This window comes from Oncorhynchus masou, unplaced genomic scaffold (genome assembly GCF_036934945.1).
Source record: "Oncorhynchus masou masou isolate Uvic2021 unplaced genomic scaffold, UVic_Omas_1.1 unplaced_scaffold_704, whole genome shotgun sequence".
Taxonomy (NCBI): Eukaryota; Metazoa; Chordata; class Actinopteri; order Salmoniformes; family Salmonidae; genus Oncorhynchus; species Oncorhynchus masou.
This window is the reverse complement of record NW_027013502.1, coordinates 37,501-57,127: the sequence shown is the minus strand read 5'-3', so window position 1 is coordinate 57,127 and position 19,627 is coordinate 37,501. Positions and strand designations below refer to the sequence as shown.

The 19,627-nt window shown below is 57.0% G+C and overlaps 1 protein-coding gene across 1 annotated transcript in view; it reads left to right on the top strand.

Moving 5' to 3' along the window:
- The first annotated feature begins 1,214 nt into the window (after positions 1-1,214).
- The window catches only part of LOC135537055 (pre-B-cell leukemia transcription factor 1-like), a 51,666-nt gene continuing 33,253 nt past the window's right edge, over positions 1,215-19,627 (top strand). Inside the window, exon 1 of the mRNA XM_064963269.1 lies at positions 1,215-2,541. Coding sequence (XP_064819341.1) covers positions 2,357-2,541 — 185 coding nt within the window. The 5' untranslated portion in view covers positions 1,215-2,356. The remainder of the gene's footprint in view (positions 2,542-19,627) is intronic.

The window sequence follows — 19,627 nt, the reverse complement described above, 5'->3', positions numbered from 1 at the left end:
AAGGGCCCCTGACTTCATAGTGAACGGGCCCCTGACTTCATAGTGAAAGGGCCCCTGACTTCATAGTGAACGGGCTCCTGACTTCATAGTGAACGGGCTCCTGACTTCATAGTGAACGGGCCCCTGACTTCATAGTGAACGGGCCCCTGACTTCATAGCGAACGGGCCCCTGACTTCATAGTGAACGGGCTCCTGACTTCATAGTGAACGGGCCCCTGACTTCATAGTGAACGGGCCCCTGACTTCATAGTGAACGGGCCCTGACTTCATAGTGAACGGGCCCTGACTTCATAGTGAAAGGGCCCCTGACTTCATAGTGAACGGGCCCCTGTCTTCATAGTGAACGGGCCCCTGACTTCATAGTGAACGGGCCCTGACTTCATAGTGAAAGGGCCCTGACTTCATAGTGAACGGGCCCCTGACTTCATAGTGAACGGGCCCCTGACTTCATAGTGAAAGGGCCCCTGACTTCATAGTGAACGGGCCCCTGACTTCATAGTGAACGGGCCCCTGACTTCATAGTGAAAGGGCCCCTGACTTCATAGTGAACGGGCTCCTGCCTTCATAGTGAACGGGCCCCTGACTTCATAGTGAACGGGCTCCTGACTTCATAGTGAACGGGCTCCTGACTTCATAGTGAACGGGCCCCTGACTTCATAGTGAACGGGCCCCTGACTTCATAGTGAACGGGCCCCTGACTTCATAGTGAACGGGCCCCTGACTTCATAGTGAACGGGCCCCTGACTTCATAGTGAACGGGCCCCTGACTTCATAGTGAACGGGCTCCTGACTTCATAGTGAACGGGCTCCTGACTTCATAGTGAAAGGGCCCCTGACTTCATAGTGAACGGGCCCCTGACTTCATAGTGAACGGGCCCCTGACTTCATAGTGAACGGGCCCCTGACTTCATAGTGAACGGGCCCCTGACTTCATAGTGAACAGGCTCCTTGAAACGTGAGGCTTTCATATGGCTGTCTTGGGGTGGGACAGTTAGGCTACATGACAAGGCCCTCCAAGCCATCACAACAACAATAACACAACTGTCAACAATGCTGCTTGTTTCCATGGTGCTGCTGCTGCTGAACACCATATGAGAGCTGAGAGGAGCCCACCCCAGCGGTGAGATGTGGAATTGCATATTATCCTCCCCAGCGTGCGCTGTGTGTGTGTGTGTGTGTGTGTGTGTGTGTGTGTGTGTGTGTGTGTGTGTGTGTGTGTGTGTGTGTGTGTGTGTGTGTGTGTGTGTAGTGGGAGAACGGGCCAGGCGAGGGAGCCGGATAAAGAAAGGAGAGCAGAGGAGAAGGAAAAAAACTGCCGAGAAGAGAGGGGAGCAAGCAACGCTATTCGACCAACGGATAGGACAAGGCCAGCCACGGCTGGTCGGACGGGTTGGAGTTTATTCAAATAATGTATTTTATTCCGTCGTTTTATTTGATCCTGTAGGCTACTAGCTACAATACTTCTTCCCAGCCGTGCAGGTTTTCCTGGGAAAAGAAGGCAACGAAAACGGACACGTTGGGGATTTCTGTGGACTAGTAACGTTAGCCGAGCTGTTGTAGGCTAGTGTGGCGCTACTCTTCTTTCTCATTGTTAGAAAAACACGGAGATACATGGTGGTTGGATTCCAAACTGGTTCGCCTACATTCCTCGTCGCTTTCCACGAGACAGCGTTTGGATATCGGCCGGATTATTAATTTGTCGAACGCAGGAGTAACATTTGTGACAAGCTCGTCTGCTAATTGTTGCCATTTTTCTCCCTGGCAGCGGCAGCTCGGTTCGTTCTCCCTCCCCCTCTTTGTCGTTCGCCAAGCTGACCATTTTAAAGGCAGCTCTACCTTTCCAGGCTTTATTTTTTCCCCCGTGGCCTCCTCGCTCCCTCTATCTGCCTCGACCGTGGAACTACTGTTAGAACCCTGCACCCGTGTTCGACTCGGAATGCAAAATAAATCTAGGCCGGGTTATGCCAAAGAAAATAGTGTTTATTTGTTTACAAATACTGTGTAGGCCCAGATCGACCGTTTACTTGCTTTTTTGTTTTACTTGGACAATTGCATGTTTACAGCTTGCTTGCTGCTATTGGTCATTTGAACGAGCAATGGCATTTTGTAGTTAGTTTGATTTCTTCCTTTGTTTATTGGCTACTTTTCATAGTTTAGTTTGTCTTCCTTTGTTTATTGGCTACTTTGAAACACTCGGTGTTTCGAGTCAGGGACATTAAACTGTAAAAGGCAACTGGCCTGGGCTACCTCTGGGGAAAAAATATACTATCTTCTCATCTTCCTCCCCTCATCGGACAACGGTCACCTTTTCCCTCCCTAGTTTTGTCGCAAAAACGGCGAGATTTTTCTGAAAGGCATGGAGGACCAGGCCCGCATGATGTCGGGTCTCGTCGGGCTGTCCGGACTGTCTCAGGTCGACGTGGGGGACCATGACGCCGGGAGGAAGCAGCACTCCCTCGGCCAGCCGCAGCAGGACATCGGGGATATCCTCCAGCAGATCATGGCCATCACGGACGAGAGTCTCGACGAGGCCCAGGCCAGGTAACACCTTCCCCGAGGAGAGGAGGGCTGGGGCACAGGGGAGAGATCCATATAGACAGGGGATCCAGGTTGATGTCACCACTCTTATATGATCCAGGATCATTATACGACATATTAGACCTGAGCTTATGTTTTATGTGGTGTAAAGATAAAACTGACCCAAGATCAGATATTAGTGGCAACTCTTTGCTTGGTGAATAGTAAGAAGCAGGGAACATGATGGAGTACGTGGATCCAGGGGAGAGGAGCCTGCGTGGTGAATGTCTGGCCATAATAACAAACTGATTTCACATCGTCTCTTTGACACTCACACAGGCTACACACCACCAGTCCCAGTGCGCTGGTCGGTTACAGCGGTGGTCATTAATTCAGGCTGGTTCATTAATAGTCTCTCATGTCGTTATGGCACCAGTCTGTGTGCGCAGGCTGACCTCGCTTTTATTTACTGTACTTTACTGCGCTGTGACGTAACGTTGAGCTCCACACTCAAGACCGTGTAATTTGCACCTGCCGCGTTTTAAAATCTACACGAGGCGATTACATTTTTATTAGCAGTGTGCTTTCAGTCTGTTTTCCTTCTGTCTCTGTTGTTATTCTGTTTTTATTCCCTCCATCTCTCTCTCTCTCTCTCTCTCTCTCTCTGTTGTTATTCTCTCTCCTCCTCCCCTCTTCCTTTATATAAATACGGTTAACTTTGACGACCGCCCGGCGGACTAATTAACTAGAATGAGTTTGCTGAGGCCGCCTTGATTGATCGGTCATCACGTCATTAACATGGAATAGTGACAAAGGATCTTACCGCGACTGGAGAGGGGGATGGCCCCGCATTTGAAATGGAGATGGCCGTTTTAGGTCTGGTGGTGGCGGTGTGTCAGGTGCTTTAGGTCGCCAGTATGTTGGAGGGCTGGAGGTGTTTTAGTCAGCGGTTGGTGTGAGTTTTCTTGTCCGTGATGGAAACTCGGATCGGATTTCACACGGCTTGTAAATAGCCTGCTGGATGCTGCTGCTGACCCCACTGGTGTCTGTTTTACGTGTCGCAGCCCGGCAAGCGGCTTCGCAGAAACATTTACGTTATATGTGTTAATCTGTGATGGATTTATTACTTTACTTATAGGCCTGTAAACCCATTACTGAACTATAGAATGAACCACTGACATTAACATTGTTGATCTGTGATGGATTTATTACTTATAGGCCTGTAAACCCATTACTGAACTATAGAATGAACCACTGACATTAACATTGTTAATCTGTGATTTACTTTAGGTTAGTTATAGGATTACAGGTCCAACCAATACAACTAGAATGAACAATTTACACTGTGTTTATTTTCTATGGAGTGGTTAATTACTTTACTGACAGACCTATAGGTCTCACCGTTACAAACAAATGGACTAAACTGTAGAATTACACTTCTATTACCGTCTTATTACAATATTAATAAATACATTGCTGAAGCTGTATTGGTGAATTGGCTCCTTTTATAGTAGTGTGATGTATCACCTACATCTGTGCTGCTGTTCTGCCAGTATCACCACACAGACAGACAGACACACAGTCAGAGAGACAGACAGACAGACACACTGGCAGGCAGACACACAGACAGACACACAGACAGAAATACAGACAGAGACACAGACAGACACACATACGTAAATACAGACAGACACACCGAGAGACACAGACAGAAATACAGACAAGACAGACAGAAATACAGACAGATACACATACAGACACACAGAAATACAGACAGACACACAGACATAAATATAGAGAGACACAGACAGAAATACAGACAAGACACACAGACAGACATTCTCTCCCTCTCCTCTCGTCCCTCCTGGGTTTTTGTCCTGTTCATTGTGAGAGGAGGGATGCAATCAATTCTCGGATAATACCGCACGAGAGAGCAGCTGTCCCCACACACACACACACTCCGTTACCAATATAGCTAGGCTCCAAAGACCTAAGGATACCTTTTGTATGGTTGTTGGAGCCTTCGTCCACTCAGTGAATTCCCCATATTAAAGACTAGCTGTGTATTACTCATTCATGGGTGTGTTATGGCGGTGTGTGTGTGGCTGGGGTATCATCATGGTCTGTGGTGACAGTAGAGGCTGTACAGGCTGGTCAGTGGTGACAGTATAGGCTATACAGGCTGGTCTGTGGTGACAGTATAAGGTGTACAGGCTGTAGTATCATCCTGGTCTGTGGTGACAGTAGAGGCTGTACAGGCTGGTGTATCCTGGTCTGTGGTGACAGTAGAGGCTGTACAGGCTGTAGTATCATCCTGGTCAGTGGTGACAGTATAGGCTGTACAGGCTGGTCTGTGGTGACAGTAGAGACTGTACAGGCTGGTCAGTGGTGACAGTATAGGCTGTACAGGCTGGTCAGTGGTGACAGTATAGGCTGTACAGGCTGGTCTGTGGTGACAGTATAGGCTGTACAGGCTGGTCTGTGGTGACAGTATAGGCTGTACAGGCTGGTCTGTGGTGACAGTAGAGGCTGTACAGGCTGGTCTGTGGTGACAGTAGAGGCTATACAGGCTGGTCTGTGGTGACAGTAGAGGCTGTACAGGCTGTAGTATCATCCTGGTCAGTGGTGACAGTATAGGCTGTACAGGCTGGTCTGTGGTGACAGTAGAGGCTGTACAGGCTGGTCAGTGGTGACAGTATAGGCTGTACAGGCTGGTCAGTGGTGACAGTATAGGCTGTACAGGCTGGTCTGTGGTGACAGTAGAGGCTGTACAGGCTGGTCTGTGGTGACAGTAGAGGCTGTACAGGCTGGTCTGTGGTGACAGTAGAGGCTGTACAGGCTGGTCTGTGGTGACAGTAGAGGCTGTACAGACTGGTCAGTGGTGACAGTAGAGGCTATACAGGCTGGTCTGTGGTGACAGTATAGGCTGTACAGGCTGGTCAGTGGTGACAGTAGAGGCTATACAGGCTGGTCTGTGGTGACAGTATAGGCTGTACAGGCTGGTCAGTGGTGACAGTAGAGGCTGTACAGGCTGGTCTGTGGTGACAGTAGAGGCTATACAGGCTGGTCTGTGGTGACAGTATAGGCTGTACAGGCTGGTCAGTGGTGACAGTATAGGCTGTACAGGCTGGTCTGTGGTGACAGTATAGGCTGTACAGGCTGGTCTGTGGTGACAGTATAGGCTGTACAGGCTGGTCAGTGGTGACAGTATAGGCTGTACAGGCTGGTCTGTGGTGACAGTATAGGCTGTACAGGCTGGTGTATCCTGGTCTGTGGTGACAGTATAGGCTGTACAGGCTGGTGTATCCTGGTCAGTGGTGACAGTAGAGGCTGTACAGGCTGGTCAGTGGTGACAGTATAGGCTATACAGGCTGTAGTATCATCCTGGTCTGTGGTGACAGTATAGGCTGTACAGGCTGGTCTGTGGTGACAGTAGAGGCTGTACAGGCTGGTCTGTGGTGACAGTATAGGCTGTACAGGCTGGTCTGTGGTGACAGTATAGGCTGTACAGGCTGGTCAGTGGTGACAGTATAGGCTGTACAGGCTGGTGTATCCTGGTCTGTGGTGACAGTATAGGCTGTACAGGCTGGTGTATCCTGGTCTGTGGTGACAGTAGAGGCTGTACAGGCTGTAGTATCATCCTGGTCAGTGGTGACAGTATAGGCTGTACAGGCTGGTCTGTGGTGACAGTAGAGGCTGTACAGGCTGGTCAGTGGTGACAGTATAGGCTGTACAGGCTGGTCTGTGGTGACAGTAGAGGCTATACAGGCTGGTCTGTGGTGACAGTAGAGGCTGTACAGGCTGGTCTGTGGTGACAGTAGAGGCTGTACAGGCTGGTCTGTGGTGACAGTAGAGGCTGTACAGGCTGGTCTGTGGTGACAGTAGAGGCTGTACAGGCTGGTCAGTGGTGACAGTAGAGGCTATACAGGCTGGTCTGTGGTGACAGTATAGGCTGTACAGGCTGGTCAGTGGTGACAGTAGAGGCTATACAGGCTGGTCTGTGGTGACAGTAGAGGCTGTACAGGCTGGTCTGTGGTGACAGTATAGGCTGTACAGGCTGGTCAGTGGTGACAGTAGAGGCTATACAGGCTGGTCTGTGGTGACAGTAGAGGCTGTACAGGCTGGTCTGTGGTGACAGTAGAGGCTATACAGGCTGGTCAGTGGTGACAGTAGAGGCTGTACAGGCTGGTCTGTGGTGACAGTAGAGGCTGTACAGGCTGGTCAGTGGTGACAGTATAGGCTGTACAGGCTGGTCAGTGGTGACAGTATAGGCTGTACAGGCTGGTCTGTGGTGACAGTAGAGGCTGTACAGGCTGGTCAGTGGTGACAGTAGAGGCTGTACAGGCTGGTCTGTGGTGACAGTATAGGCTGTACAGGCTGGTCTGTGGTGACAGTAGAGGCTGTACAGGCTGGTCAGTGGTGACAGTAGAGGCTGTACAGGCTGGTCAGTGGTGACAGTATAGGCTGTACAGGCTGGTCTGTGGTGACAGTATAGGCTATACAGGCTGGTCTGTGGTGACAGTATAGGCTGTACAGGCTGGTCTGTGGTGACAGTATAGGCTGTACAGGCTGGTCAGTGGTGACAGTATAGGCTGTACAGGCTGGTCTGTGGTGACAGTATAGGCTGTACAGGCTGGTGTATCCTGGTCTGTGGTGACAGTATAGGCTGTACAGGCTGGTGTATCCTGGTCAGTGGTGACAGTAGAGGCTGTACAGGCTGGTCAGTGGTGACAGTATAGGCTATACAGGCTGTAGTATCATCCTGGTCTGTGGTGACAGTATAGGCTGTACAGGCTGGTCTGTGGTGACAGTAGAGGCTGTACAGGCTGGTCTGTGGTGACAGTATAGGCTGTACAGGCTGGTCTGTGGTGACAGTATAGGCTGTACAGGCTGGTCAGTGGTGACAGTATAGGCTGTACAGGCTGGTGTATCCTGGTCTGTGGTGACAGTATAGGCTGTACAGGCTGGTCTGCGGTGACAGTATAGGCTGTACAGGCTGGTCTGTGGTGACAGTAGAGGCTGTACAGGCTGGTGTATCCTGGTCAGTGGTGACAGTAGAGGCTGTACAGGCTGGTCAGTGGTGACAGTATAGGCTGTACAGGCTGGTGTATCATCCTGGTCTGTGGTGACAGTATAGGCTGTACAGGCTGGTCTGTGGTGACAGTAGAGGCTGTACAGGCTGGTCTGTGGTGACAGTAGAGGCTGTACAGGCTGGTCTGTGGTGACAGTAAAGGGTGTACAGGCTGGTCTATCCTGGTCATTTATTTATGCTCCCTTTTTCTTCTTCTTTTCCATTCTCTCTCATCCCTCTGGTTTCTCTCATCCCTCTGGTTTCTCTCATCCCTCTGGTTTCTCTCATCCCTCTGGTTTCTCTCGTCCCTCTGGTTTCTCTCGTCCCTCTGGTTTCTCTGGTTTCTCTCGTCCCTCTGGTTTCTCTGGTTTCTCTCATCCCTCTGGTTTCTCTGGTTTCTCTCATCCCTCTGGTTTCTCTGGTTTCTCTCATCCCTCTGGTTTCTCTCATCCATCTGGTTTCTCTGGTTTCTCTTATCCCTCTGGTTTCTCTGGTTTCTCTGGTTTCTCTCGTCCCTCTGGTTTCTCTGGTTTCTCTCGTCCCTCTGGTTTCTCTCATCCCTCTGGTTTCTCTTGTCCCTCTGGTTTCTCTGGTTTCTCTCGTCCCTCTAGTTTCTCTGGTCATAGATTATGTAAGAAGCAGAGTATGTGAGCAAAGTTGAGCGGTCGGAAATTCCGCTCATCGCTCCACCGCCCCACAGCCACTCCACCGCCCCACAGCCATTCCACCTCCCCACAGCCACTCCACCATTCCACCGCCCCACAGCCATTCCACCGCCCCACCGCCCCACAGCCATTCCACCGCCCCACAGCCACTCCACCGCCCCACAGCCATTCCACCATTCCACCGCCCCACAGCCATTCCACCATTCCACCGCCCCACAGCCACTCCACCGCCCCACAGCCATTCCACCATTCCACCGTCCCACAGCCATTCCACCACTCCACCGCCCCACAGCCATTCCACCGCCCCACAGCCACTCCACCGCCCCACAGCCACTCCACCGCCCCACAGCCACTCCACCGCCCCACAGCCATTCCACCGCCCCACAGCCATTCCACCGCCCCACAGCCATTCCACCGCCCCACAGCCATTCCACCATTCCACCGCCCCACAGCCATTCCACCACTCCACCGCCCCACAGCCATTCCACCATTCCACCGCCCCACAGCCATTCCACCATTCCACCGCCCCACAGCCACTCCACCACTCCACCGCCCCACAGCCATTCCACCACTCCACCGCCCCACAGCCACTCCACCGCCCCACAGCCATTCCACCACTCCACCGCCATTCCACCGCCCCACAGCCACTCCACCGCCCCACAGCCATTCCACCACTCCACCGCCATTCCACCGCCCCACAGCCACTCCACCGCCCCACAGCCATTCCACCACTCCACCGCCATTCCACCGCCCCACAGCCACTCCACCGCCCCACAGCCATTCCACCGCCCCACAACCATTCCACCACTCCACAGCCATTCCACCGCCCCACAGCCACTCCACCACTCCACCGCCCCACAGCCACTCCACCGCCCCACAGCCATTCCACCACTCCACCGCCCCACAGCCACTCCACCGCCCCACAGCCACTCCACCACTCCACCGCCCCACAGCCATTCCACCACTCCACCGCCATTCCACCACTCCACCGCCCCACAGCCACTCCACCGCCCCACAGCCATTCCACCACTCCACCGCCCCACAGCCACTCCACCGCCCCACAGCCACTCCACCGCCCCACAGCCACTCCACCGCCCCACAGCCATTCCACCACTCCACCGCCCCACAGCCACTCCACCGCCCCACAGCCACTCCACCACTCCACCGCCCCACAGCCACTCCACCGCCCCACAGCCATTCCACCACTCCACCGCCATTCCACCACTCCACCGCCCCACAGCCACTCCACCGCCCCACAGCCACTCCACCACTCCACCGCCCCACAGCCACTCCACCGCCCCACAGCCACTCCACCACTCCACCGCCCCACAGCCACTCCACCGCCCCACAGCCATTCCACCATTCCACCACTCCACCGCTCCACAGCCACTCCACCGCCCCACAGCCATTCCACCGCCCCACAGCCACTCCACCGCCCCACAGCCATTCCACCGCCCCACAGCCATTCCACCACTCCACCGCCCCACAGCCATTCCACCACTCCACCGCCCCACAGCCACTCCACCGCCCCACAGCCATTCCACCGCCCCACAGCCATTCCACCATTCCACCGCCCCACAGCCATTCCACCGCCCCACAGCCATTCCACCACTCCACCGCCCCACAGCCACTCCACCGCCCCACAGCCATTCCACCACTCCACAGCCATTCCACCACTCCACCGCCCCACAGCCACTCCACCGCCCCACAGCCATTCCACCACTCCACAGCCATTCCACCACTCCACCGCCCCACAGCCATTCCATCACTCCACCTCCCCACAGCCATTCCACCGCCCCACAGCCATTCCACCACTCCACCGCCCCACAGCCATTCCACCATTCCACTGCCCCACAGCCATTCCACTGCCCCACAGCCATTCCACCGCCCCACAGCCATTCCACCTCCCCACAGCCATTCCACCGCCCCACAGCCACTCCACCGCCCCACAGCCATTCCACCATTCCACCGCCCCACAGCCATTCCACCATTCCACCGCCCCACAGCCATTCCACCGCCCCACAGCCATTCCACCACTCCACCGCCCCACAGCCACTCCACCGCCCCACAGCCATTCCACCACTCCACAGCCATTCCACCACTCCACCGCCCCACAGCCACTCCACCGCCCCACAGCCATTCCACCACTCCACAGCCATTCCACCACTCCACCGCCCCACAGCCATTCCATCACTCCACCTCCCCACAGCCATTCCACCGCCCCACAGCCATTCCACCACTCCACCGCCCCACAGCCATTCCACCATTCCACCGCCCCACAGCCATTCCACCGCCCCACAGCCATTCCACTGCCCCACAGCCATTCCACCGCCCCACAGCCATTCCACCTCCCCACAGCCATTCCACCGCCCCACAGCCACTCCACCGCCCCACAGCCATTCCACCATTCCACCGCCCCACAGCCATTCCACCGCCCCACAGCCATTCCACCATTCCACCGCCCCACAGCCACTCCACCGCCCCACAGCCATTCCACCATTCCACCACTCCACCGCCCCACAGCCATTCAACCGCCCCACAGCCACTCCACCACTCCACCGCCCCACAGCCACTCCACCGCCCCACAGCCATTCCACCGCCCCACAGCCACTCCACCGCCCCACAGCCACTCCACCACCCCACAGCCATTCCACCACCCCACAGCCACTCCACCGCCCCACAGCCATTCCACCGCCCCACAGCCACTCCACCACTCCACCGCCCCACAGCCATTCCACCGCCCCACAGCCACTCCACCACTCCACCGCCCCACAGCCATTCCATCACTCCACCTCCCCACAGCCATTCCACTGCCCCACAGCCATTCCACCATTCCACTGCCCCACAGCCATTCCACTGCCCCACAGCCATTCCACCATTCCACTGCCCCACAGCCATTCCACTGCCCCACAGCCATTCCACCATTCCACTGCCCCACAGCCATTCCACTGCCCCACAGCCATTCCACCATTCCACTGCCCCACAGCTATTCCACCATTCCACCGCCCCACAGCCATTCCACCATTCCACCGCCCCACAGCCATTCCACCGCCCCACAGCCCCACAGCCATTCCACCATTCCACCGCCCCACAGCCATTCCACCGCCCCACAGCCCCACAGCCATTCCACCATTCCACCGCCCCACATCCATTCCACCACTCCACCGCCCCACAGCCATTCCATCACTCCACCGCCCCACAGCCATTCCATCACTCCACCGCCCCACAGCCATTCCACCATTCCACCGCCCCACATCCATTCCACCACTCCACCGCCCCACAGCCATTCCATCACTCCACCGCCCCACAGCCATTCCACCGCCCCACAGCCATTCCATCACTCCACCGCCCCACATCCATTCCACCATTCCACCGCCCCACATCCATTCCACCACTCCACCGCCCCACAGCCATTCCATCACTCCACCGCCCCACAGCCATTCCACCGCCCCACAGCCATTCCACCATTCCACTGCCCCACAGCCATTCCACCGCCCCACAGCCATTCCACCACTCCACCGCCCCACAGCCATTCCACCACTCCACCGCCCCACAGCCATTCCACCACTCCACCGCCCCACAGCCACTCCATCACTCCACCGCCCCACAGCCACTCCACCATTCCACCGCCCCACAGCCATTCCATCACTCCACCGCCCCACAGCCATTCCACCACTCCACCGCCCCACAGCCATTCCACCGCCCCACAGCCATTCCACCACTCCACTGCCCCACAGCCATTCCACCACTCCACTGCCCCACAGCCATTCCACCGCCCCACAGCCATTCCACCGCCCCACAGCCATTCCACCATTCCACTGCCCCACAGCCATTCCACCATTCCACTGCCCCACAGCCACTCCACCATTCCACTGCCCCACAGCCATTCCACCATTCCACTGCCCCACAGCCATTCCACTGCCCCACAGCCATTCCACCATTCCACTGCCCCACAGCCATTCCACTGCCCCACAGCTATTCCACCATTCCACTGCCCCACAGCCATTCCACCATTCCACCGCCCCACAGCCATTCCACCACTCCACCGCCCCACAGCCATTCCACCATTCCACCGCCCCACATCCATTCCACCGCCCCACAGCCATTCCACCATTCCACCGCCCCACAGCCATTCCACCACTCCACCGCCCCACAGCCATTCCATCACTCCACCGCCCCACAGCCACTCCACCGCCCCACAGCCATTCCACCATTCCACTGCCCCACAGCCATTCCACTGCCCCACAGCTATTCCACCACTCCACCGCCCCACAGCCATTCCACCACTCCACCGCCCCACAGCCATTCCATCACTCCACCGCCCCACAGCCACTCCACCGCCCCACAGCCATTCCACCATTCCACTGCCCCACAGCCATTCCACCGCCCCACAGCCATTCCACCACTCCACTGCCCCACAGCCATTCCACCGCCCCACAGCCATTCCACCACTCCACCGACCCACAGCCATTCCACCATTCCACTGCCCCACAGCCATTCCACTGCCCCACAGCCATTCCACCATTCCACTGCCCCACAGCCATTCCACCGCCCCACAGCCACTCCACCATTCCACTGCCCCACAGCCATTCCACCGCCCCACAGCCATTCCACCATTCCACTGCCCCACAGCCATTCCACTGCCCCACAGCCATTCCACCATTCCACTGCCCCACAGCCATTCCACCGCCCCACAGCCATTCCACCTCCCCACAGCCATTCCACCGCCCCACAGCCACTCCACCGCCCCACAGCCATTCCACCATTCCACCGCCCCACAGCCATTCCACCGCCCCACAGCCATTCCACCATTCCACCGCCCCACAGCCACTCCACCGCCCCACAGCCACTCCACCATTCCACCATTCCACCACTCCACCGCCCCACAGCCATTCAACCGCCCCACAGCCACTCCACCACTCCACCGCCCCACAGCCATTCCACCGCCCCACAGCCACTCCACCACTCCACCGCCCCACAGCCATTCAACCGCCCCACAGCCATTCCACCACCCCACCGCCCCACAGCCATTCCACCATTCCACCATTCCACCGCCCCACAGCCATTCCACCGCCCCACAGCCATTCCACCGCCCCACAGCCATTCCACCGCCCCACAGCCACTCCACCGCCCCACAGCCACTCCACCATTCCACCGCCCCACAGCCATTCCACCACTCCACCGCCCCACAGCCATTCCATCACTCCACCTCCCCACAGCCATTCCACTGCCCCACAGCCATTCCACTGCCCCACAGCCATTCCACCATTCCACTGCCCCACAGCCATTCCACTGCCCCACAGCCATTCCACCATTCCACTGCCCCACAGCCATTCCACTGCCCCACAGCCATTCCACCATTCCACTGCCCCACAGCCATTCCACTGCCCCACAGCCATTCCACCATTCCACTGCCCCACAGCCATTCCACTGCCCCACAGCTATTCCACCATTCCACTGCCCCACAGCCATTCCACCATTCCACCGCCCCACAGCCATTCCACCACTCCACCGCCCCACAGCCATTCCACCACTCCACCGCCCCACAGCCATTCCACCATTCCACCGCCCCACAGCCATTCCACCACTCCACCGCCCCACATCCATTCCACCACTCCACCGCCCCACAGCCATTCCACCATTCCACCGCCCCACAGCCATTCCACCATTCCACCGCCCCACATCCATTCCACCACTCCACCGCCCCACAGCCACTCCACCGCCCCACATCCATTCCACCACTCCACCGCCCCACAGCCATTCCACCATTCCACCGCCCCACAGCCATTCCACCGCCCCACAGCCATTCCACCATTCCACTGCCCCACAGCCATTCCACCGCCCCACAGCCATTCCACCATTCCACCGCCCCACAGCCATTCCACCACTCCACCGCCCCACATCCATTCCACCACTCCACCGCCCCACATCCATTCCACCACTCCACCGCCCCACATCCATTCCACCACTCCACCGCCCCACAGCCATTCCACCGCCCCACAGCCATTCCACCATTCCACCGCCCCACAGCCATTCCACCACTCCACCGCCCCACAGCCATTCCACCTCCCCACAGCCATTCCACCATTCCACTGCCCCACAGCCATTCCACCGCCCCACAGCCATTCCACCACTCCACCGCCCCACAGCCATTCCATCACTCCACCGCCCCACAGCCACTCCACCGCCCCACAGCCATTCCACCATTCCACCGCCCCACAGCCATTCCACCATTCCACCGCCCCACAGCCATTCCACCGCCCCACAGCCATTCCACCACTCCACCGCCCCACAGCCATTCCACCATTCCACTGCCCCACAGCCATTCCACTGCCCCACAGCCATTCCACCATTCCACTGCCCCACAGCCATTCCACCGCCCCACAGCCATTCCACCTCCCCACAGCCATTCCACCGCCCCACAGCCACTCCACCGCCCCACAGCCATTCCACCATTCCACCGCCCCACAGCCATTCCACCGCCCCACAGCCATTCCACCATTCCACCGCCCCACAGCCACTCCACCGCCCCACAGCCACTCCACCATTCCACCATTCCACCACTCCACCGCCCCACAGCCATTCAACCGCCCCACAGCCACTCCACCACTCCACCGCCCCACAGCCACTCCACCGCCCCACAGCCATTCCACCGCCCCACAGCCACTCCACCGCCCCACAGCCACTCCACCACCCCACAGCCATTCCACCACCCCACAGCCACTCCACCGCCCCACAGCCATTCCACCGCCCCACAGCCATTCCACCGCCCCACAGCCATTCCACCTCCCCACAGCCATTCCACCACTCCACCGCCCCACAGCCATTCCATCACTCCACCTCCCCACAGCCATTCCACTGCCCCACAGCCATTCCACCATTCCACTGCCCCACAGCCATTCCACTGCCCCACAGCCATTCCACCATTCCACTGCCCCACAGCCATTCCACTGCCCCACAGCCATTCCACCATTCCACTGCCCCACAGCCATTCCACTGCCCCACAGCCATTCCACCATTCCACTGCCCCACAGCCATTCCACTGCCCCACAGCTATTCCACCATTCCACTGCCCCACAGCCATTCCACCATTCCACCGCCCCACAGCCATTCCACCACTCCACCGCCCCACAGCCATTCCACCATTCCACCGCCCCACAGCCATTCCACCGCCCCACAGCCATTCCACCATTCCACTGCCCCACAGCCATTCCACCACTCCACCGCCCCACAGCCATTCCACCATTCCACTGCCCCACAGCCATTCCACTGCCCCACAGCCATTCCACCATTCCACTGCCCCACAGCCATTCCACCGCCCCACAGCCATTCCACCTCCCCACAGCCATTCCACCGCCCCACAGCCACTCCACCGCCCCACAGCCATTCCACCATTCCACCGCCCCACAGCCATTCCACCGCCCCACAGCCATTCCACCATTCCACCGCCCCACAGCCACTCCACCGCCCCACAGCCACTCCACCATTCCACCATTCCACCACTCCACCGCCCCACAGCCATTCAACCGCCCCACAGCCACTCCACCACTCCACCGCCCCACAGCCATTCCACCGCCCCACAGCCACTCCACCACTCCACCGCCCCACAGCCATTCAACCGCCCCACAGCCATTCCACCACCCCACCGCCCCACAGCCATTCCACCATTCCACCATTCCACCGCCCCACAGCCATTCCACCGCCCCACAGCCATTCCACCGCCCCACAGCCATTCCACCGCCTCACAGCCATTCCACCGCCCCACAGCCATTCCACCGCCCCACAGCCACTCCACCACTCCACCGCCCCACAGCCATTCCACCGCCCCACAGCCATTCCACCGCCCCACAGCCACTCCACCACTCCACCGCCCCACAGCCATTCAACCGCCCCACAGCCATTCCACCACCCCACCGCCCCACAGCCATTCCACCATTCCACCATTCCACCGCCCCACAGCCATTCCACCGCCCCACAGCCATTCCACCGCCCCACAGCCATTCCACCGCCTCACAGCCACTCCACCGCCCCACAGCCATTCCACCGCCCCACAGCCATTCCACCGCCCCACAGCCACTCCACCACTCCACCGCCCCACAGCCATTCCACCGCCCCACAGCCACTCCACCGCCCCACAGCCATTCCACCATTCCACCGCCCCACAGCCATTCCACCGCCCCACAGCCATTCCACCACTCCATCGCCCCACAGCCACTCCACCGCCCCACAGCCATTCCACCGCCCCACAGCCATTCCACCACTCCACCGCCCCACAGCCATTCCACCGCCCCACAGCCATTCCACCACTCCACCGCCCCACAGCCATTCCACCGCCCCACAGCCATTCCACCACACCACCGCCCCACAGCCACTCCACCGCCCCACAGCCATTCCACCATTCCACCGCCCACAGCCATTCCACCGCCCCACAGCCATTCCACCACTCCACCGCCCCACAGCCACTCCACCGCCCCACAGCCACTCCACCGCCCCACAGCCACTCCACCACTCCACCGCCCCACAGCCACTCCACCGCCCCACAGCCACTCCACCACTCCACCGCCCCACAGCCATTCCACCGCCCCACAGCCATTCCACCGCCCCACAGCCATTCCACCGCCCCACAGCCATTCCACCGCCCCACAGCCATTCCACCGCCCCACAGCCATTCCACCGCCCCACAGCCATTCCACCGCCCCACAGCCATTCCACCGCCCCACAGCCATTCCACCGCCCCACAGCCACTCCACCGCCCCACAGCCATTCCACCGCCCCACAGCCACTCCACCACTCCACCACTCCACCACCCCACAGCCTCTCCACCACTCCACCGCCCCACAGCCACTCCACCGCCCCACAGCCACTCCACCGCCCCACAGCCACTCCACCACTCCACCACTCCACCGCCCCACAGCCACTCCACCGCCCCACAGCCATTCCACCGCCCCACAGCCATTCCACCGCCCCACAGCCATTCCACCACTCCACCGCCATTCCACCACTCCACCGCCATTCCACCACTCCACCGCCCCGTGGGGAAAAACGCTCCGCGCTCACAAAAAAAAAACTGGCTCTCCAAATTGCCTCCATTTATCCCCATTTAACCAACACCCATCTATTTGGGTGACTAGCTGGACCTACCGTTTGGTTCTGGACACTACGTCACCACACTCCCTCTCCTGGTCCTCCTCATCTTTGTAAGTCACCTTGATTTAACACCTGTGTGTGTTATCAGCTTCTTTATGAACTCCATGTCAGCAGCTGAAGCTTAGGGACTATAGCAGCACACAAGTAGACTACAGGTGCATGCTGGGCCAGGCAAGCCCTGAGCTCGTGAAGTGCACTGAGGGAAATTGGAGCGGGTGAGAAGGCCGACCCTCCAGCCTTTGGGAAACTCGCTCTGTCCCCACACTCTGGTAATGGAGGAGCTCCCGACAGTTTGGTTTTCTCCTCGCTCCTCTCTATTCCTACTCCTCGCCTCCTCTCTCTCCTCCCTCTCTCTTCTGAGTTGAGGCAGATGTCATAGGTCTCCAGCCTCACTCCTCTCTCTCCTCCCTCTCTCTTCTGAGTTGAGGCAGATGTCATAGGTCTCCAGCCTCACTCCTCTCTCATCTCCTCCTCTCCTCTGTAGAGTATAGATTGGGCCTGTAAAGGCTGGGTTTGGTGTTTTCAAAGTGGCAGCCTTAAAAATGGTCCGTCTACACGCTAAACATGTAGATGTACAGGGTGACCAATCTGCTTCCTGATGGCCAGGAGTGTGTGGTTGTTTCTGTGCTTCTAAATGACTCACTACTGTAGTGGCTCTGGATCAGAGAGTCTGCTAAATGACTCACTACTGTAGTGGCTCTGGATCAGAGAGTCTGCTAAATGACTCACTACTGTAGTGGCTCTGGATCAGAGAGTCTGCTAAATGACTCACTACTGTAGTGGCTCTGGAACAGAGAGTCTGCTAAATGACTCACTACTGTAGTGGCTCTGGATCAGAGAGTCTGCTAAATGACTCACTACTGTAGTGGCTCTGGATCAGAGAGTCTGCTAAATGACTCACTACTGTAGTGGCTCTGGATCAGAGAGTCTGCTAAATGACTCACTACTGTAGTGGCTCTGGATCAGAGAGTCTGCTAAATGACTCACTACTGTAGTGGCTCTGGATCAGAGAGTCTGCTAAATGACTCACTACTGTAGTGGCTCTGGATCAGAGAGTCTGCTAAATGACTCACTACTGTAGTGGCTCTGGATCAGAGAGTCTGCTAAATGACTCACTACTGTAGTGGCTCTGGATCAGAGAGTCTGCTAAATGACTCACTACTGTAGTGGCTCTGGATCAGAGAGTCTGCTAAATGACTCATTACTGTAGTGGCTCTGGATCAGAGAGTCTGCTAAATGACTCACTACTGTAGTGGCTCTGGATCAGAGAGTCTGCTAAATGACTCACTACTGTAGTGGCTCTGGATCAGAGAGTCTGCTAAATGACTCACTACTGTAGTGGCTCTGGATCAGAGAGTCTGCTAAATGACTCACTACTGTAGTGGCTCTGGATCAGAGAGTCTGCTAAATGACTCACTACTGTAGTGGCTCTGGACCAGAGAGTCTGCTAAATGACTCACTACTGTAGTGGCTCTGGATCAGAGAGTCTGCTAAATGACTCACTACTGTAGTGGCTCTGGATCAGAGAGTCTGCTAAATGACTCACTACTGTAGTGGCTCTGGATCAGAGAGTCTGCTAAATGACTCACTACTGTAGTGGCTCTGGATCAGAGAGTCTGCTAAATGACTCACTACTGTAGTGGCTCTGGACCAGAGAGTCTGCTAAATGACTCACTACTGTAGTGGCTCTGGACCAGAGAGTCTGCTAAATGACTCACTACTGTAGTGGCTCTGGATCAGAGAGTCTGCTAAATGACTCACTACTGTAGTGGCTCTGGATCAGAGAGTCTGCTAAATTACTAAAATGTAAACGGTCTGATATACCACAGCCAATCAGCAATCGGGGCTCGAACTGAACCACCCAGTTTATAATATAGTATAGAGTAGAAGTCGGCCAATTAATCAGAATGGCCAATTTAATTAGGGCCGATTTTCAAGTTTTCATAACAATCGGCAATCGTCATTTTCTGACACCGATTGTGGCCGATTACATTGCACTCCTCGAGGAGACTGAGTGGCAGGCTGACCACCTGTTACGCGAGGGCAGCAAGGAGCCAAGGTAAGGTGCTAGCTAGCATTAAACGTAGCTTATAAAAATCAATCAATCTTAACATAATCACTAGTTAACTACACATGGTTGATGATATTACTAGTTTATCTAGCTTGTCCTGCGTTTGCATATAATCGATGCGGTGCCTTTTAATTTATCATCGAATCACAGCCTACT